The sequence below is a fragment of the Mastomys coucha genome, unplaced genomic scaffold (assembly GCF_008632895.1).
Source record: "Mastomys coucha isolate ucsf_1 unplaced genomic scaffold, UCSF_Mcou_1 pScaffold5, whole genome shotgun sequence".
Classification (NCBI taxonomy): domain Eukaryota; kingdom Metazoa; phylum Chordata; class Mammalia; order Rodentia; family Muridae; genus Mastomys; species Mastomys coucha.
Window position 1 is genome coordinate 7666741 of NW_022196911.1, and position 20233 is coordinate 7686973.

The window sequence follows — 20233 nt, forward strand, 5'->3', positions numbered from 1 at the left end:
CTGTCCTGGAACTCTCTCAGTAGACCAGGCCGGCCTCAAACTCAGAAATCTGCTGGCCTCTGCCTCCTGAGTGCTGGGATTAAAGGTGTGTGCCACCACTGCCTGGCTGGAAGAGAGATTCTTGTCCCACCCCTACTTTTTTTGTTTGTTTAAGTTTTTATTTTACCCTTAAAAAGATTTATTTATCATATTTATATGAGTACACTGTAGTTGTCTTCAGACACACCAGAACTGGGCATCAGATCCCATTACAAATGGTTGTGAGCCACCATGTGGTTGCTGGAAATTGAACTCAGGACCTCTGAAAGAGCAGTCAGTGCTCTTAACCACTGAGCCATCTCTTCAACTCATATTTTACTTAATAACCTTGCAAAAATACTGTCAAATTCTCTTCTCTGGTGTGTGTGACCACTAGAATCTGCTCAGTAAAGTTAGTGGGTTGGCAATTAGAATACATATAAAAAATAGGCTTTCAAAACTGTCCTTATGTGTGTTGGGCAGGGAGTGCATGCCACTGTACACGTGGAAGGTCAGCAGACAACATGCAGGAACAAGTGCTCTACCTCTCCTATGCGTGTCTTGGGGAACTGAACTCAGGTCAGTATGATTGGTGTAGGTGTATTTACCCATCAAGCTGTCTGGCTGACCCATAGAGACATAGGTGAGTCACTAAGTCTCCCACCCCTTGCTGAGATGCTCTGCAAAGGTTGGGCATGCCTTCGATGGGGATGAGTGATCCATGCCATCTCAGGTCTTTCCTGGGCATGTACACAAGTCACCCTCCATACAGACTCTAGGAGTATGTCAACATTTCCAAAGCTCCCATGCTCATCTCATTTACATGTTCTTTGCTGTTGCTTTCTGCTCCTGCTTTCACCTCCATCTTATGTAAATGTCACATTATACTCACGCCCAATTTACATTATTTAGTGACAATACTCTGGTGTTAGGACCTTTGTCAATGAGCAAACTCTGAGTCAAATCAAATAAAGTCAGGCCCTAAACATGGCCTTTTCCAGGGAGCTAACCCAAAGTCAAATAGTGACAAGTGGCTTTGGAATGTGGCTTTGAGAGACACTGAGCCTATGTGGCTCCTTCAGTGGCTGCTTAGGCTACTTGTCAGCTGTTAATGCTGGTCTCCAGGGCTGTGGGGCTGAAACAAGCCTGAGACAGGGGAATTTGGGAGGTTCTTATTCCAGCATTCATGGTGGTGGTGGTGTGCTCCCTTCCATGTATGATAGGTAATTCCTGACCTGTGCCACAACACAATGTTTAGGACTGAGGAATGTTTTGTTTTAGCCCAGACGGTTAGACTTCAAGAGATATCTTCCTATGCCTTCCCTCTTAGCTCCATGCTGTGCTCATAGCAATATTTTCTGCTTGTATGCCGGCTTTAACTTCTGTGCAATTATTAACCAAGAGTCAAAATAGTTAGGAGTATGTTAGAGTAGGTATGCGGGTTCAAGGCGCCATTTGTAGACTTTGTGATGTTGCACTTACTCAACATTATTTTGAGCTTCTTTTTATGTTCTAGACCAGTGGTTCCCAACCTTCCTAATGCTGCAACTGTTTAATACAGTTCCTTATGGTATAGTGACCCCCCCACCATAAAATTATTTGTGTTGGTACTTCATGACTTGATTTTGCTAGTGTTATGAATTGTAATGGTAAATATCTGTGTTTTCTGATGGTCTTAGGCAAACCTGTGAAAGGGTCATGACCCTCAGGTTCAGAATTGCTATTCTATACTATGTGTTTGTATATATTTGAGATAGAGGATGTGTGTTGTGCTACCTACCTAAACCATAGGGAGTAAGAGCCTTATAGTACTCCATAGTGGTGAGATGACAGGTTCAATAGCATCCAGGCTTCAGACACACATGAGAAGAACCAGAAGAAGTAGAAGTTTCACAGTAGTGGTTACAGGATAGAGGGAGAGAGGTTATACAACTTTGGCATAGGAAGAAAAACTGGGAGGAGTGGTATCTCACTGAGAGAACACCTAGGGAAAAAGAGATATTATTGGGGTTTATGTGCATGCTGATATAATAAAATTCTGCCCCCCTCTGTCATAATCATGGCTTTGTCATAATCATAGTCATAGGAACTCCTAATGATTACAACTAGAATAGAAATGGGAAGGTGCTAAACTTTTGTTTTTCTATCTGGTACACTTATAAATGTATGTGAATGCTTATGCTAAAGAACCTATGTGGAGTTCAGATGAAAACCTAACAGAGTTATTTTTCTCCTACTGTGTGTGTGAACTCAAGAGGGTGAGGCTTGATAGTGTGGCCTTTACATGTGCTCTGGGATAGCTTTTAATTTGGTATAAAAGAACTTCTAATGACAATGTCAAGGCCAAGCAACTGACTAAGCACTTAGTACTGCCTGGGCCAGGGGAGACAGAACTGAACAGGAAAGAACTGTTTCCTAGCTCACAGGTAAAAACATCTTCATTTTAAAAGTGAACAGGGAGAGGTTAGTGCTGGTGATATAACTTAGCATGTAAGGTACTTGCCACCAAGCCTGACAACCTACATTTGCATGCTAGGACCCACAGGTAAAGGAGAGGACTGACAGACATGGTAACTAAGGAAGAACAGCTGACAGAATAACCATCTATTAAGGATGCAGAGTCAGGGTGAAGACTGAAGCTCCTGAGTACAGCAGAATGCTAGTCTACATCAATCATGAGAGTCAGTCTGGCACCCAGCTAAGCTGGCAGATAATGTTAGAGCAATGTAAGTCTTTAATGGGAATCTGGATCTCCAAGGACTGCAATGCATTTTTAAACAATTGCCCTACAAAGAATAAAATCAGGACACAAAACAATGAAGCTTGCTCATTATGGCATTTTAAACATGTCACTATGCACTGTTTTCACCCTTCCTGTGTCCCCCCATCCTGCTGGTCCCCCTCTTCCATCTTCTCTCCAATATTCCATCCCCTTCCCTCACCCCCCTTTGCCTCCTGAAGATCACTCCCATGTCTCTCAGTTCCTTTTCTACTTCACACACACACACACACACACACACACACACACACACACACACACACACAAATATACACAAGGAAGATACACACAGACACACAAACAGATGTACACAGATGCACACACACAAATTCAAAACTAAAGTCTACATGTAAGAAAAAAGAAATTGGGATGTCTTTCTGGGTCTGTCTTATTTTGCTTAATGTAATAACAACCAGCTACACCCCTTTTCCTACCAGTATGATGGCTTCTCTCTATGGTTGAAAAATGTGGCACAAGTACATAATGAAATTTTTTTTCCAGCATGCCAAGCTTTCCTATGGTCATTAAATTACATATAAAGTTGAACTCAAGTTAACAATGACAGTGTTTTACTGACCCCTAGTGGTCAGTAAATGAATATTAATAGAATCTAAACTTAGAAGACTATAATTAGCACACATTTAAAATGTCTATTTTCTAAAAACTATGAATCAGTATACTGACAAACATTTCTTTTGAACTTTACTTTCAAAAGTTAGTTAAGATTACCAGATTCTCTAGGGAGTAGAGTTTAGAAATGATGGGTATTGGCTGCTGGTTCTATGAATGGGGAAGCCCAAGCTTAGGTTCTGCAGAATGGCTTCCTATTAGATGTTCAGGAAGATGACCAAGGCTATTCTGCTATGCAATACATGTAAATAAAAGATTAAGGGGAACATATCAAACTTTCTAGAATAGAATAGATTTCTTATAGAATCAAAATTAGGTAAAATTGGATGATGTGGTTCATATTTTTGCAAACATAAAAAAATGAAACTTTGCTGGGATAAAATAAATAGGCAATGAAAAACCCACTAAGTGAGTTCTTTCCCAAGCTTTACAAAGCAGAGCTTTGAGAAAGGAGGAGCCTTTCTCTGAGGTGAGGGTGAGCTGCTTGCAGGTAGAGATTCTATCCCAGAAGGTGTAGCTTGAGCCAGTTCCTGCAACTTCTTGGAGGGACTCTCAGGCTATGCTAGTCTCCCTCACATGGCTCGAACCTCATGATGTTAAATAGGGGAAATGACATTCTAGCTTCTCTCTAGTTAGTTATGTGGGATCAATGCTATGATTCCAGTCTGTGTATGGTGACGACACATTCATCGCTTACCCTGTCATCTCAGTGCTAGCTGAAACTGCAGGAAGGGTGGGTTCATAAAAGAAGCATTGGCAAATGTCAGTAAAGTTAATGGAGATGAAGGTGTCTACTCACCCCGCTGGTGCAGGTGCTTATGATTGTGGCCAGTCATACAAAGCACCTCAGCTTGCTGCCTTCTCTTTATTGCAGCCCATGCTTGCCTGAGGTAACTTCATAAACAATGAAAACTCAAACTCCTCACTTAATATGCTTTTTCCAGATAATATAAAGCTGGCTTCTTTTCTCTCAGGTACAGTACCGTTATTTCTCACTTCTCTGTTTCTTTTAAGGATGGACAATGACAAGACTATGTCTGTCTCCATGTGGGCTCTCTGAACTTACACATACTCCAATAAATTATGGAATTATACAGCATACATTGCACCTTACTGTGGAAAGCTGCTTGAGCCGCGCCCCTAGACGGCGCTGGCTTCTGCCATCCCGAGAGCGAGCGGTCTCGTAAACAAAGCCCTTATTTGGCTAAGCTTGCTGCCCTTGGTTGCTTCCGCATTTGGTGACCTATCCTCTTTTGCCATGTGGCCCATTGGGATTGGCTAAGCTTGGGAGTGCTTAACGGCCGAGGGCATTGCCCTTGGTGCTGAAGTTTAATGGCCGAGGGCATTGCCCTTGGTGCTGAAGTTTAACGGCTGAGGGCATTGCCCTTGGTGCTGAAGACTGTTGAAGGTTCCTGAATAAACTGCATAAAGAAGAGCTCGTGGGTCGCGTCTTTCTTGATGGTCGAGGTGGACGCGATAAGTGGAGGCCCAAACAGGGAACTCACTCCTCCTTCACTCGAGGACACTCAGAACTTTTTGCAGTCAGGGCAGCCGGCTGGTAAGTTCCCAGGTAAGTTGGGGCAATAAGGACCTCGGAAGTAGAGGCAATAAGGACCTTGGAAGTAGAGGCAATAAGGACCTTGGGAGTTGGGGCAATAAGGACCTCGGAAGTAGAGGCTATAAGGACTCTGAGAAGGAGCAATAAAGTTTCACAGAGTAGCAAACCAAAAGTAAAACAAAAGTGAAGATGGGTGCCTCGCAATCGCACCCAATTTTTCTGGCTCTTCAAGAGCTGTTATTGTCAAAAAATTTAGAAATTAAGAAGAGCACACCAGAGAGGTTCCTTAGTGAGTGTGACACTGCTGCCCCTTGGTTTGTGGTGTCTGGGAACCTCACCCTTTCATGCTGGGATAAGCTAGGGAAGGATCTAGATTTCTCCTGGGACCAGGGTATTTTGAAAGCAGGGGTAACACCTGTGTGGAAGCTCGATAGGAGCTGTTTGGAGGATCTGTTATAAGGCCGTGGAAGAAGGGAAAGCTGCATTAGAGCAGCTGAAGGAAGAGTGATCTGTGAAGTCAGAGAAGGGAGCTTCAGATACCGAGTGGTCCGATACAGATGAGGAATTACAGGTTTTGATTGAGAAGATTGAGAGAAGCTCTATTAAAGAGAAGCGCAGGAAGAAGGGCCCAAAGAATGACACGGGCCCCCCACGCTGCGTGCCGTCAGCGCCTCCCCCCATATAATCCAACCAACAGTGGGGGTTCAGATTGCTCCTTTTGCCCAGAGGTTTGGCGAGCGGTGAGGTCGGAGCTCCAGCTTGCCTGCCCAGTTTTTCAAGATGCTCAAGGAAACAGATATGAGGAACCGCTCGATTTTAAAGTAATTAAATCCTTGGCTGAATCTATTCGTACTTATGGCATTACTGCCTCTTTTACTTTAGCTCAGGTGGAGGCTCTTGCCAAGTGACTGGAGCGGTCTGGCTCACGCTTGCCTGAGCCCAGGGCAGTATTTGGATTGGAAGGCATTTTTGATTGAGTATGCTAGTGAGCAAGCTGCTGCAAATCACGCTGCAGGAAATCCTGTCTGGGATCGAGTTATGCTACTAGGACAGGGTAGATTTGCTAATCAACAGACAGGCTATCCAGCGCAGGTGTTTGAGCAAGTTAACCAGATTGTCATAAAAGCTTGGAAGTCTTTACCAAATAAAGGGGAGGTGAGTGGTAATCTTACTAAGATCTTACAGGGACCCATGGAGCCCTTTTCAGACTTTGTAGCTAGATTGGTAGAGGCTGCAGGCAGAATCTTTGGTGATCCTGATGCTGCTATGCCGTTAATCAAGCAGCTGGTCTATGAGCAGTGTACAAAAGAATGCAGGGCTGCCATTACTCCTTACAAGAATAAGGGGCTGGAGGCCTGGATGAAAGTGTGTAGAGAGTCAGGGGGTCCTTTGACTAATGCTGGTCTTGCAGCTGCGGTCATTCAGCTTGCTCAGAACAAAAGAAGTTCCGGGTCATGTTTCAAATGTGGAAAGTTGGGCCATCCTTCAGTGTGGGTTTGAAGGGTTAATAGATAATCATTATCCCAAGCATCCTTTACTATCCTTTTTTAGAGAGCATCCTGTGATCTTTCCAAAGATTATGTCAGCTGCCCCTATAACTGGGGCCCCAAATATGTTTACTGATGGTTCTAAAATGGGCTGTGGGGCCTATTTGGTAGAAAAACAAGAGCCCGTGTTATGTCAATTCCCGCCAGGCTCTCCTTAAGTAGTTGAACTAAAAAATAGTAATTGAAGTTTTTAAAAAGTGCCAATTTGCTTTTAATTTGATATCTGATTCTGCTTATATTGTTTCACGCTGTTAAAATTCTTGAAACCGCTGGCCCTATTAAAATTAATAGTACTGTTTGTGCATTATTGAAGGATTTGCAAAGTTTAATTTGGCAACGAAGAGAGTTATTTTATATTCAGCACATTCGTGCACATACAGGATTGCCCAGACCATTAAGTAAAGGAAATGATGTTGTAGATCAATGGACTAGAATGGAATGTATATTTATGAGTTCTTCATTGGAACAGGCTAGACAATTTCATCAGACTTTTCATGTGAATGCTAAGACTTTGCAGATGAAGTTCCACCTGTCACGAGCCGATGCCTGGCAGGTGGTATTAGATTGTCCTCAATGTATAATCCATCATCATCCCCCTGGCATGGGTGTCAATCCACGGGGCTTATCCCCCCTTAAGATCTGGCAGATGGATGTGACACATGTTTCTGAATTTGGAACTTTAAAATATGTTCACGTATCTGTAGAAACGTGTTCTGGGATCATTCATGCCACCCCTTAGAGTGGAGGAAAGGCACGCAATGTCATCTCGCATTGCCTAGAGGCATGGGCTGCTTGGGGCAAACCCCAGCAGCTAAAAATAGATAATGGACCTGCCTATACAGCTCAGACTTTTATGTCCTTTTGTAAGCAGATGGAAGTTCATGTCTCCCATGGCTTGCCATATAATCCTCAAGGGCAAGGAATTATGGAGCATGCTCATCACACCTTAAAGGAGCTTTTACAAAAACAAGAAGAGGGAATTGGCCAAGGCCGTACCCCAAAAGAAAGAATAGCCCTTGCTCTTTTTACCTTAAAATTTTAAAATTTGGATGTGGATGGCCTTTCTGCTGCGGATCGTCATTAGTGCAGCAGAGGTTCCTTGAAGGGATTTGTGAAGTGGAAGGATGTGATCACGGGCATATAGCATGGTCCTGATCCAGTGTTGGCGTGGGTGAGAGGACCTGTTTGTGTTTTTCCCCAGGATTGTTTGGAGCCTCTGTGGGTTCCCAAATGACTGACGCAGAAGTGTGCCATGCAAAATGAAAAGATTGTGCCTGAAGGTTCTGTGCATCCTTCTGCTTCTGTTCCTGATGGACAGCCAAGCAGAACCAAGAAAATTGGTCGGTGAATTTTGAGGATCTGATGGATCAACTGAGATTATCCATGGCTACAGTCAATTCCATACGGGTGGATGTTGGGTTAGCCTCTGGCTTGTAATCTTGGAAAGAATGGGTGGGCATGGGGGCTATGGTTGGTCTCCTATTGCTGGTCTGCCTTGTGGGCCTGTGGTGTATTTGCAGGATCAGGTTCACTCAAAAGCAGGATGCAGCCATGATTGCGCAGGCATTTACGGCCACTGAGGCAGGACAGTCTCCCCAGGCATGGCTGGCAGTCATGCAAAAATGATCGTCACGTTCAGGCTGCAAGGCGAAGCACTGCACTCCGGGTCAGCTTTTAGTGGGCCCCGAGAAGAGCATGTCTGATTGCATGCGGGTTGATACCCCAGGCCCCGCCTCTGAGAAAAAGGTATCGGACTGGTCTGGTACTCTTTGGGTGGATGACACCTAAGTGAGGATCAGTACAATGTCCCTGTTTCCAGCATCAGAGATCAGACCTCTACTCTTTTTTTTTTTTTTTTTTTTTGGTTTTTCGAGACAGGGTTTCTCTGTGTAGTCCTGGCTGTCCTGGAACTCACTCTGTAGACCAGGCTGGCCTCGAACTCAGAAATCCGCCTGCCTCTGCCTCCCAAGTGCTGGGATTAAAGGCATGCGCCACCACCACCTGGCCAGACCTCTACTCTTGCCTGTTTCATTTAAAAACTAAAAGGGGGAACTGTGGAAAGCCGCTTGAGCTGCGCCCAGAGAAGCGCTGGCTTCCGCCATCCCGAGAGCGAGCAGTCTCGTAAACAAATTCCTTATTTGGCTAAGCTTGCTGCCCTTGGTTGCTTCCGCATTTGGTGACCTATCCGCTTTTGCCACGTGGCCCATTGGGATTGGCTAAGCTTGGGAGTGCTTAACGGCCGAGGGCATTGCCCTTGGTGCTGAAGTTTAATGGCCGAGGGCCTTGCCCTTGGTGCTGAAGACTGTTGAAGGTTCCTGAATAAACTGCATAAAGAAGAGCTTGTGGGTCACGTCTTTCTTGCTGGTTGAGGCAGACGCGATACCTTACATACACTACACAGCAAACAACTGCAGAGTGGTCAAAGGCACACGGCCGAGGGAGTCATAGCCCTAACAGGGACTGGCTACCACTGTTTGAATTGGCACAGTGTTAATCTGCCTTCTAAGTGCCTTTGTTTATACCACAGACAACACAAAGGGTACTCCAAGCTTTATCAGAAAAGCTTCTCTTTGTAGAATATAAAGGGACTCAGGTGGGGCTGGAGAGATGGCGCAGAGGTTAAGAATACTGTCTGCTCTTCCAGAGGTCCTGAGTTCAAGTCCCACAAACCACATGGTGGCTCACAACCATTTATATAATGAGATTTGGTGTTTTCTTCTGGTCAGCAGGCATACATGCAGGCAGAACACTGTATACATAATAAATAGATCTTGAAAGGAAGAAAGAAAGAAGGAAAAAAAGAAAGAAAGAAAGAAAGGAACTTAAGGTGCTGAGAATAACTGGTTGTTGAGAGCTGAGCCCTACACAGGGCATTTTACACCACCCCCAAAGGTTCAGAGACAGTACAGTGGAGGGGGCAGTACAAGTTAAGCTGGAAGACACACAAGGCTGTGAACTGCCTTCTGGATACAACACAGCTATTTACAGCACCTGTGATTATCTGTACTGGGGCTGCCCAAGACTATCCTGCAGTCATGAAGTGGAAGGTCATGGGGTCCCCTGCAGAGCTACTGGCTACTGACAGGCTGAGAGTGGGGGGGTCATCGCTTCAGTTGTACCCACTGGGGAGCCCACCAGGCTCTAATAAACAGTTCAAAACTCATGGTCACACAGATGGCCCTAGATAAACTCAGTGAGTCTCAGAACAAAACAGACACAGATTTGGGAGAGGGTTTTATGGGGACCTGGAGAGGGCTAACAGGGGTGGGAGGGAGACAAAAGAGAGTGTGGAAAACAAGTAATTCTAATGAATTATATACAAGTATGAAATTGTCGAAGAAGAAATTATTGCAAAAAGCAACAATTCAATTAGCTTCAAATTAATTTTAAATAACTTGTAGGTATTTTAAATTAGTAATAATTTTTAAATTATAAAAATAAAATCATTTTATATAGCAACAACCATAATCAAAATTTTGGGGCATTTTGCTAAAATCAGTATGTTACAGATTTTAGTAGCATGGGTTTAACAGCAGTGGATAACAATGAACTGAATGTTTCATGTTCTGTAGAACAGAAACTCACTTAAATTTGCGGTCAGAGGAGGAAGCTTATGAGGTTTGAGTCTTGGCCAAGGCTCTGGTGACAGTAACTCACTACATTTGTTACCTGCTGAAAATCATTCTCCACTTCCTAGCTCTTCATTTGCAGCATGTACTCAAGACAGCTAGACTACCAGCTTAGGAGAGCACGTGTAAGTGTTACTCAGGACTGTACCCCTAATGTCTGTAGCTCCTGCTTGGCACCTGACATGCAGCAGGTACCTGTTCATGTCTGCTGGCTGACTTAGCTAAAGGAAGAGGGAAATATAAACATGATTACACAACTTGGGAAGTTTCCATGACGTTTAAGCAGTCTTGTGATATAATACATGGAGAACTGGGCACACTCATTTTATATGTATAATCACATATATACTCTTGCACTGATCTTAAGAAATTACAATGGATATGTAAATTAGTCATGTCACTTCATGACTGCAGATTCTGCTGGACAACGCAGGCTTCAGTTAGTAAGGCTGAGATGGTCATCCACGTCTTCTGCTACTGCAGGAGATGGTTTAAACGAGCTAAGAGTCAAGAGTGATTCCTCTGTATACTACGGCCTTCTATAATGCACACTACCTTGTGGCACTTTTAAGAGACAAGCAATTTATATTAACTAGTATGGAAAGATATTATTTGGTGAAAAAAATGGGATATGTAAACAACACATTTTGTAGTTACAAAGTAAACATGTATATTTTCTAAATGTTGAATCATGCATGAGCCTAAATAGCCAACAAAAGGTCTGGGCACTTCCAGTCAGCTGGCAACAGCCTTGTGTGGAGGGTGGGGACTGCTTCTCTTTGCTTGGCGTTACCTGAAACTTGTCAATGGATGAGATATGGATAAGAAAGATGCAAGAAGTAACAGGTCCAGATCAGTCAGCAAGCCTTCGTTAGATACTGATGCTGCAGGGTGGCTGTTTAATTTTATATAAACAAGGGCTCAGATTTTATACCCTAGCCTTCAGGAGCATACTTAGGTGTTCTTTACGGAGTCAACAGGCTAGTTTCCTACAGAGAAGACAAGCTTAATGGCTGAAAGCACCTATATCTCAGTGAGATATGAGACCTACCAAAAAGAAGTGAGCCCACAAGATGAGAAGGATTGTGGGGAGCCACAGCTGCCACCCTATATATATATTGAACACCTGGTCTCCGGCCAGAGCAGAGAGCATTGAGATAAACAAGCCTTAGTTGGAAAAGCTGTGTGCCTCTAGTTTATGATGCAAGCTGGCATGATTTCTCGTAGCCTATTATTCTTTGCCACGTAGCCGATGATGATTGGGACCAGGGAAAGTATTTAACCCACAAGAGCTGGGGAGAATAAAGAATTAGGAGTAAGTATGTAGAATTAGGGCTGGTGATGGGTGAAGAGAGGATTGAGTAAGTATGTAGAGATAGTAAGAGGGATTTAGGAGTAAGTATGTAGAATTGGGGCTGGTAATGGGATAGGAGAGAAGATGTAGATATAGAAGTGAGATCTAAGGACAGATGTAAGATGTAGAATTAGGAATAAGTATGTAACTTATAAGATGTAACTAATAAGATGTAAGTAGTAATAAGTAAGATGTAAGAAGAAGATATAGAAGAATATAAAAGAAGCTAGCTAGAGAAGAAGTAAAAATGAAGGTTCCTGGTTAAACTGCATGGAGAAGGGCTCGGTGTTTGCCTCCTTATTTCCACTGGACGGGTAAGGCGGCCGACAAAGGATTAAGAAATGTACTAGTTACATGTGAGAGTAATGGGAAACTATTGCTTGGATAAGATTCTTATTAAGACAACATGGCCTTTGAATATTCTGTTAAATAAATGGAAAATTGTCATTTTTATTCATTTTATTATTTAATCATAATTTGTTCAGCAACTAGACAAAAAGGTGGCTAAGTATCACATAAATCCTAAAGTCTGGGTCCTGTGCACCAGTACCTGACTTGAATTTTTACTGACCAGATGTTGAACTGCTCTCTGGCTCCAGTGATCCTTCTGGCTGTGACAGCTCCTCCCCTATAGACTCCCTCATTTCTGACTGGTCACTCTGCCATAAGGGATCCCCCTCTTCCACAGGCTTCCTTTCTTGGAATGGTGCTGTCTGTGAGGAGATTCTGTCTACAACTGGCTTCTGGGTGTTCAATGTGGTTGACTTCTGTAATTCTAAACTCACCGAGGGGTCTGTCACTGTGTTAGGACCATTAATCACATCATTCATCCTCTGAGCGGGCTGCATGGTTTCCTTACGCTCGTAATCATTGAGCCTTCTTTCAACCACTTCATGGATCAACACTGAAAAGTTCAGAGGGCATTCTGAGTTTCCATACTTTCCTTAGAGACAAGCAAAAACACTCCCTAGCCTCCCCTCCCCATCAGCCTTTACACATTTAACATATACAACTATCAACGTTTTGAACAGGTTATGTCTTTCTGTCTTTGAAGACGTCATGTACAAAGCAACAATAGAAGATAGATGATGAAATCACAGGAAAACCAGAGCGAGAGAGGGTGAAAGTGTGCCCTTGTTAATATAGCCGACAGCCTCAGAGTTTAAAAGCTGTCACTAACACTAGTGTCCCGCACTTGCATGTCTTGAAAATCTCAGATATGGCTTTTATATAAAGCAACTTACTGTCAAGCATGGTTCTTCCCACCATGCTATGTTCCATGGATTTTTCAACTTCATTCATTAGCCATGGAAGGAATCCTACCTCAATATCTGCAATAAAGAATTTCATTAAGCCATTTCTGCAAGTCATTACAAACAGACCGTGTTTTTCCTTAATATAACACTGCTCAGCATCACTGTCTTCTTAACATAAAACATTAAGTACCCTCACATAATGTAGCATGAACATGGGGGCCACCTCTACGCAAACGCCAGGGACCTCACAAAAGCATCTCCTGCAGGAGGACCTAATTGATGACTGCCTGAGAGAGCAAGGACTGCTGGTGTGAACAATGCCAGCCAATCGGGAACTGCTATTTTGAAGAGATGCTTTCTTGGGATCAATGGGGCGTGGGCAGAGGGTATTAAAGGAGCTTGCAGCAGTGTTCAGATGAGCTTGCTGTTTCTCACCTGCTCCTGGAGGGAGTCTGTGTACTTGACTCAGCACCACCTCACCTCCAACCCCCATGGGTAGGTAGGGTCAGGCATCGAGTAGCCCAGGACACAGGCAGCAATATAACATAGCTTTTGCCACATTCTCTAAATATGCACTAGTTAACTTCCATTCTACTGCAGTAGAAGCAGTATTTTACAAATGATGAGGTTTTCCACAGAGTGAAAAAGGAGTTGGGCCCATAGGCACAATCTGACTTGGGTCAAGGAGGAAGGGCAGAAAGAAGACTGCACTGAAGTGGGATGCAAACCTGGGGACCAGCAATGCCAGGAAGAAGAAAGCCTCCCTTGAGGCCATCTGAAAGGGTGTTGTGAGAAGGGGCCATTCAGAAAGCACTGCAGAGAAAGCGGGGACTAAATGCTGCTGTTAGAAGAAACTGCTCCATCTTCAGTGGAACATCCACTGTGCAAGCACTTTAACAAGACTGCCCACACCAATCTACACTCTAAGTTTCTAGATGGTTTTTAGGGGCAGGCACCATATGGTTATTTAATAGGATGATAGTGGGGAGCAGTAGAATATTGAATTTCCTAATATATATGCCATATCTCTGGTAAGATTTTAATTTTCAAGTTTTAAACTATGTAACAAAAACCAAACAAACCCAAACATTATTGTTCTCTGTGAGCAATAGTAAAAAGTCTACTTTTATGGTTTGGATCCTAACGATTTCCGCAAAGCTCACGCGCTGAAGCTTGGTCCCTAGCCGACAGTGTGTTCCACTGCTGAGGACTGTCTGCTCTTGAAGGGGTTACTGGGAGCTTTTGGTTTCCCAGCTTTGATTCCCTATGTGTTCCCCACATAGGTTCAGAAATGATGGAATCAAATAACTACATATGATCATGTACTGAAACTCCTAAAACGCTGAGCTACGATCAGCCTTTCCAGCCATTAAGCTGGTTGCCCCAGGTACTTTGTCCCAGTGACAGCGACTGACACAACTAGCTAGAATACGTGGGAGGGTGGGCACTGAGCACTGGTGCTGCAGTTCCACGTGCACACCTGCACAGGCTACGCTCAGTTCTCCACTTGATACATCTGCAGTTACCAGAGCAGATGCAGCTGGACATGCCTGAGAGGGACTTTTCCTTGAATGGACTATTTCAGGTGGAAAGACTCACCTTAAACCTGGGCCATACTTCCTGGCGGAACCTATACAGAGGACACACAAGGGGGAGCTCTGCTCTCTGGCTTCTTGCCCTCACTCTCACTGCAAGTTCTTTCCTGCACTGCTCTTAGAGTCTTGAAGACTAGCTGAGACATCCAGCTGAGTGGAGCAAAGTTCTTCCTGGATTCTTGGATTGTCAGGAGACAGCTGACTGCTGGACTAGCTGGACATAGATTCATTCTCCTTATCAACTGTTTCTCAGGACCCTTACTGACACAGAGTTTGGTACCAGGAGTGGCACTCTACCTTCTGCTAAGGGTGGGGAGACTTCAGGTGAGATGAATGCTCCAGAGTTTGAGAGTTCAAAGTTCTCTGCCCCAGGAGGGTCCTCCCACACATCTCCACCCCAAGTTATAGGATGTTATTCTTTACCAATTAATGCCTGTGTTTTACACATTAACACCCAGAGGCTGGGAGTACAATTTTTGTTGAATTCAGCCAATCTTATTGATTATCAGTGCTTCCATTTGATTTTCTGCAATTTGAGCTCCATGACTGCCGAGAGAACCTTAGACGCTCTAGTCTTTTGTGCACATCTGGAGGCAGTGGACTGTATCACTGCCGTCCTCCATCACCTAGGACACTAGCAGTTGGTTCACTGTATCACGGACTCATTGTTTCCTCTGTCAATTTACCCAGAGATACTAGGAGCAACCAACCAGCATCATTGTTTGTCTTATTTTTCCACAATTTGTCAAAAGTTTTAAATACAGAGTCACTACACTCCTTGCTATTCATAATAGGTGAATCACTCTAATCAAATGCCTTTGTTTAGATGAGCTGGTTGACTAGTTCCCATCACAGGTTTTACTGCCCACCACTCCTCCAGGGGAGGCTTTAGTAACTGTAGGTGTTAGCAAATTGGAAAACCAGTACCATATACTTCTTTGTTTTGGTGGGGTGAGGGTGGCTTCAAGACAGGGTTTTCCTTGTATAGCTCTGGCTGTCCTGAAAATTGGTCTGTAGACCAGGCTGGCCTGGAACTCAGAGATATGTCTGTCTCTGACTCCTGAGTGCTCGATTAAAGGCATACACCATCACTGCCTAGGATATTCCAGATCCTTAAAAAAATTCAACCTATATTTCTGTTGCTCTAGGATCACACCTAGCACCAAAATATGTGACTGCCAGGGTTCAGGGAAACAGAATGAGTGTATGTTCATAAAATCTCACATACTTTATGGCTTAATTTCTAAAAAAATCATCATTTCAAAATGAGAAAACTCATAATGATAAAGCTAATAAAACTGGGACCTAAACTCATGCTTCTCACATCAAGTCTTTCTATGACGTAATCCTGCTTAGCAATAAAGAGATGCTGGCCTGGGCTACAAGAAAACAGGTCAGTGATCTTACACATGAAATAAATTTGAACCAGTAGGAATATTCTCAGCATAGCAATGAATCTAACAGAAGTTCCCACAAACCTCTTTCAATTGGATCATAAAAGTAGCCACTATTCCTGAGACTGTCAAAGACCGATGGGAGGAGGTCTGCCAGGTACCGCTGAGCGAATGCCCGAGCTGAGATCTTCTGTGCCGTCTCATTCTGCTTATGGACGATCTCCCACTGCTGTTTCTTACGGCGTTCCTGCCAAAAGAAAATACGTCACTGAATATGGAGACCTTAGTAGTTTGTTTCTTCAGGCACTAGGACTGTGAGGCTAAGGATGTGGAAGTGTGTATGTCCAGGACTCACCACAATGTAATGCACACTGAGCAATTAGTGGGCATTGAGTTTATGAATAAAGGAGCCAGAGGTAAAACTCATCTCCTGACCCATTTTCAAGTAAAATAATTTCTATGCTTAACGTATGAATGTTATCAACAAGATAATGGCAGCTGGATGTAGTGGCACACACTGTTAATTCCTATACTAGGGTGACTGAGGCAGGAGAATGGTGGGTTAAAGGCTATCCTGAGTTACACAGGGGACCTTGTCGAAAACAACCACAACAGATAATGATATGTGTGTTATTAGTGACATCATAGAGTAGTACTATTTGAAATTATATTCTTATGTATCTTGTTCCATTGAAGAACATCAACCAATGATCTGGTTTGTTTTTATACCTCTTTGAATTAGTAAGGCTAACATGGCTTTGGAGATCATGAAAGCTTGTTTGTGTGTGTGTGTGTGTGTGTGTGTGTGTGTGTGTATGTATATGTGTGTGTGTGTGTTTGTCTCCTTTTGGTCAAATAACATCTATAAAGCTAATGAATGCTTTTCTATGTGCCCATATAAAACTGGGGGCATTAACATATTCTTCAAATAGTATGGATGTAGACGACTTATATTGTAGTTGCTTCCATGATCTACTTCCTGACAGCAAACAAATACTTTGTAAAGATCTTATTGGCTATCTCAGGAGAGCTTCTGTAGTCAGTGCTTATCTTAGATATGCAAAGACCTGCACAGAACATTTTTACAGAGCCCTATGTTCTTCATATAAACAATTACTAATTTTGGAAAAATTATTAATTTTGGGAGAAACTATAAAACCAGCCAATTATGTCATATTTAATAGACGTTTCCTACAAACATACTTCTCTTCACAGTACTCTGGACTCTCTGGGAAATAGTTTCATTGGTTTAAGTATTCTGGCACTACCTTTTATCTATCCAGTGTGTAAGAAAGACTGACGGACACTGTCAATACCAGAAAGACCGTTAAATATAATTGAGTGTAGATTTTCTAGCTGTAGGCTATTGACACATTTTATTAAAATGAGCTATAAAACTTTTCTTTTCTTTTCTTTTTCTTTTTTTGAGACAGGGTTTCTCTGTATAGCCCTGGCTGTCTGGAACTCACTCTGTAGACCAGGCTGGCCTCGAACTCCGAAATCTGCCTGCCTTTGCCTCCCAAGTACTGGGATTAAAGGCATGTGCCACCACTGCCCAGCAAAACTTTTCTTATTGAAGATTCATAAAACATAATTTGGAAACAAGGGACTGGCCACCAGGAAACAGACTGAGCGTTCTCTTCAGATCTCTCTTCATCCCCATAGGCCTCAGCACTTTCTGTCTCTCCCGCCCTTTTGTCTCTCTGTTATAGGATGGGGCAAATCAAGAAGTTCTTCCTCTAGTGCTCTTTTCAAGCTCTTGACACTTAAGAGCACTACCCAGTTGGACACATGTAATTGAGGAACCTGTATTTCATTGAGAGCTTTGGGAAGCTGACTTAGATACATTAATAGAAGGTGGAATTTACAAAACCTAAGTGAGAGATTTGTGATCTACAGGAGAGATCTGAGCAACAAAGACTGTCGGTCTCTTTCATAGGAACATTTTTCACTGTGCCGTGTTCTTCATATAAGTAATTGCTACTAATTAAAAAGATTACTGGCTTCATAGTATGCTATATGTAAACTTGGATATAATGTATTAAGTGGCCAAGAGACTACAGAACAGTTTTGGATATTGTGCTTAGGGGATGGGTCCAGCATATGCAGGGCTGTGGTGTCAATCCCAAAGAAATAAGAGAGGAAGTAAAAGACCAAGACAGGCAGACAGACAGACAGACAGAAAGCTGCACCTTTTCTTCTCGGTGCCTTCTCTCTTGCTCTTCCAGTCGTTGCACTTCAGCCAGCTCAACATTCCTTATCTCTTCATATGCGTACTGACTGGCCCTCAGGTTGGCTAGCTCCTCCTCTTCCATCACCTCTAAAAGGGACTGTTCAATCGTCTTCCCCACCAAAACCTCTAACATTGGCTTGACTTCAAGGTCAAAATCAAAAAGCTTAAACACAAGAGAAAGCAAACAAAATTTTAAGCATGAATCAAATGTATGATAAGAATGTAAAGGGGATGACAACAGGAGATTGCTGTGCCACCTGTGGGTCAGACACTTCCTGCCACTGTGTCTGTTTTAACTCTTAAAACAACCCTACAAGGTACACAGAGGAACATTCTGATTATAGGCAAAAATCGATGAAGTTAAAACAACCAAGAAAATCTATGTTTATCAATGTGAACTCTAACTCTTAATGATTTTAAGCTGGAATTCTGAAACTAAAGGGCAGTGTCCTGTCTTTCATATTCTTTTTTTTTCCTGCTAAACATTGACTAGCTGTTCTTAAAAAAACAACAGTTGAATGAACTAGGGACTAAGAATAGTGTCCATCTGAAGTGACTTGCGGAGTCACTGAGAATGGAATCTCTTATATAAAGGGTAGTCCTCTTTCTTATTTGTTACAAATCTTAGGTATACACATTAAGTAAACATGTAAGTAAAATTGAATGTGTAAAAATGTGTGTAATGAATTTATTTTTCATCAGAAAGTATAAACAATCAAAATATTATACCTGAAAACATTTCTTGTAAAACTACTATAGGTAATATCTGGAAAGAAATCCAAAAAATGAGTCTGATTGTGAAATGTCTCTTGCCTCTGTGAAGCTCTACCCAAGCCTACCTTTATGTCATTTTTCAAAGCAGAGGGAAGCCAAAAGGAAGTGCTGTACCTCTCCTTCCAGTATCTGAGTGGCCACATCTTTGCCAGTTTTGGCAGGAATGAAGAGGGGTGTTGGTGGTCTGTCCAGAAATGCATCTGTCTGGCATTCCATGTCAACTTCAACTATGCGGTCAGCAATTTCTTCAAGGTATAATTCTAGAAAGAACATTATGTATAGGCTTACAATTATGGTCTGTTTTTGGCATTAAATGTCAGCTCACCCCAAACAGAATTAGGTTACCAGGTTACCAGGCCTGGGGGCACATATCTGCAAATCTCAGCACTTAAAGGCTGAGGGAGGAGGATCTCGATCCAAAGGCCAACCCAGGATCAACAGTGTGAGCTCAACACCCAAAACAACAAAATAAACCCCTAAACCCAAATGATACCAAATTAAATGGATTAGAAAATAGATCTTGGAATGAAAGTGCTCAAATGTAGGGCTCAGTTTACACACTGAGATAGGAACATTCATCATGGCCGAGGCATCCTGGACTTTTCATTGTAAAGTGAGACTAAAGAACATGAGACTGTAGGTGTCTGAGATGAAAAGTTAACGGCCCCTGTCAGAGACTGCATCTTTAGTAAATACAGCATTGGCTCTAAGTGTGTTAGGTGCCTGGGAATTTTAAGAATCATGCACCAAACCTTGCTCTTTGGTATTCTCCCTATGCATAGTTTAGAAATAGGCTCGTGTAGACACATATCACATTAATACCTTGATGAGGCAGGGTGACAAGCACCAGGTGAAGAACTTGAACACTGGTATTAACTACTGAATAGAGGATCCAGCCAAGATACAGCTCTCTGCCCTCAGTCTCCTCATGTGTAAGAAAGACCAGAGTTACCTGTCACACAGAATCTTTTTAACACAAGAGAGTAACAGGTAAAGGGCCAGAGGCAAGAGTAAATAAAAAGTAGGGGCTCTATCAGTCAATATTCAGATGGTATGAAGCTCAGCTTGAAACTCCCCTCCTTCCCATATGCACATTAGCAAAGTTCTCATGTTCTGAGCTTATAATTTTGAGTTGGTCACACTCACAGCTTTTAGACACACATAGGCCCAACACTAAGTCTCAGCAGTCAGAATCACAAGGGTGGCTAATCACTGACATCCACTCACTCTAGGCTCGGCTTAAGAGCAGGGGGAAGCAGTGTGATTTACTCTTTTATTTATTTATTTATTTATTTATTTATTTATTTACTTATTTATTATAAGTACACTGTAGCTGTCTTCAGGGTGTCAGATCTCATTACAGATGGTTGTGAGCCACCATGTGGTTGCTGGGATTTGAACTCAGGACCTTAAGAAGAGCAGTCAGTACTCTTACCTCTGAGCTATCTCTCCAGCCCCCTCTTTTT

At 42.9% G+C, this 20233-nt stretch overlaps 1 protein-coding gene and 2 long non-coding RNA genes across 5 annotated transcripts in view; 2 read left to right on the top strand and 1 right to left on the bottom strand.

Annotated features, from left to right (window-relative positions):
- The window catches only part of LOC116077269, a 7734-nt gene extending 3208 nt beyond the window's left edge, over positions 1-4526 (top strand). The window contains exons 2-3 of the long non-coding RNA XR_004113198.1: positions 502-597; positions 4442-4526. This is a non-coding gene — a long non-coding RNA (uncharacterized LOC116077269). The remainder of the gene's footprint in view (positions 1-501; positions 598-4441) is intronic.
- The window catches only part of LOC116077270, a 65885-nt gene that overhangs the window by 30175 nt on the left and 15477 nt on the right, over positions 1-20233 (top strand). The gene's annotated exons all lie outside the window — the stretch shown is intronic.
- The window catches only part of Rsph3 (radial spoke head 3), a 57332-nt gene that overhangs the window by 10219 nt on the left and 26880 nt on the right, over positions 1-20233 (bottom strand). Inside the window, exons 4-8 of one of the 2 annotated variants that reach the window (XM_031351690.1) lie at positions 18882-19027; positions 17953-18156; positions 15845-16007; positions 12760-12846; positions 12301-12419 (exon numbers count right to left, since the gene is read on the bottom strand). In XM_031351690.1, the coding sequence (XP_031207550.1) occupies positions 12301-12419; positions 12760-12846; positions 15845-16007; positions 17953-18156; positions 18882-19027 (719 nt within the window). Of the gene's footprint in view, positions 1-11959; positions 12420-12759; positions 12847-15844; positions 16008-17952; positions 18157-18881; positions 19028-20233 lie in introns of those variants that run through there. The other variant, XM_031351689.1, reaches the window with a different exon arrangement.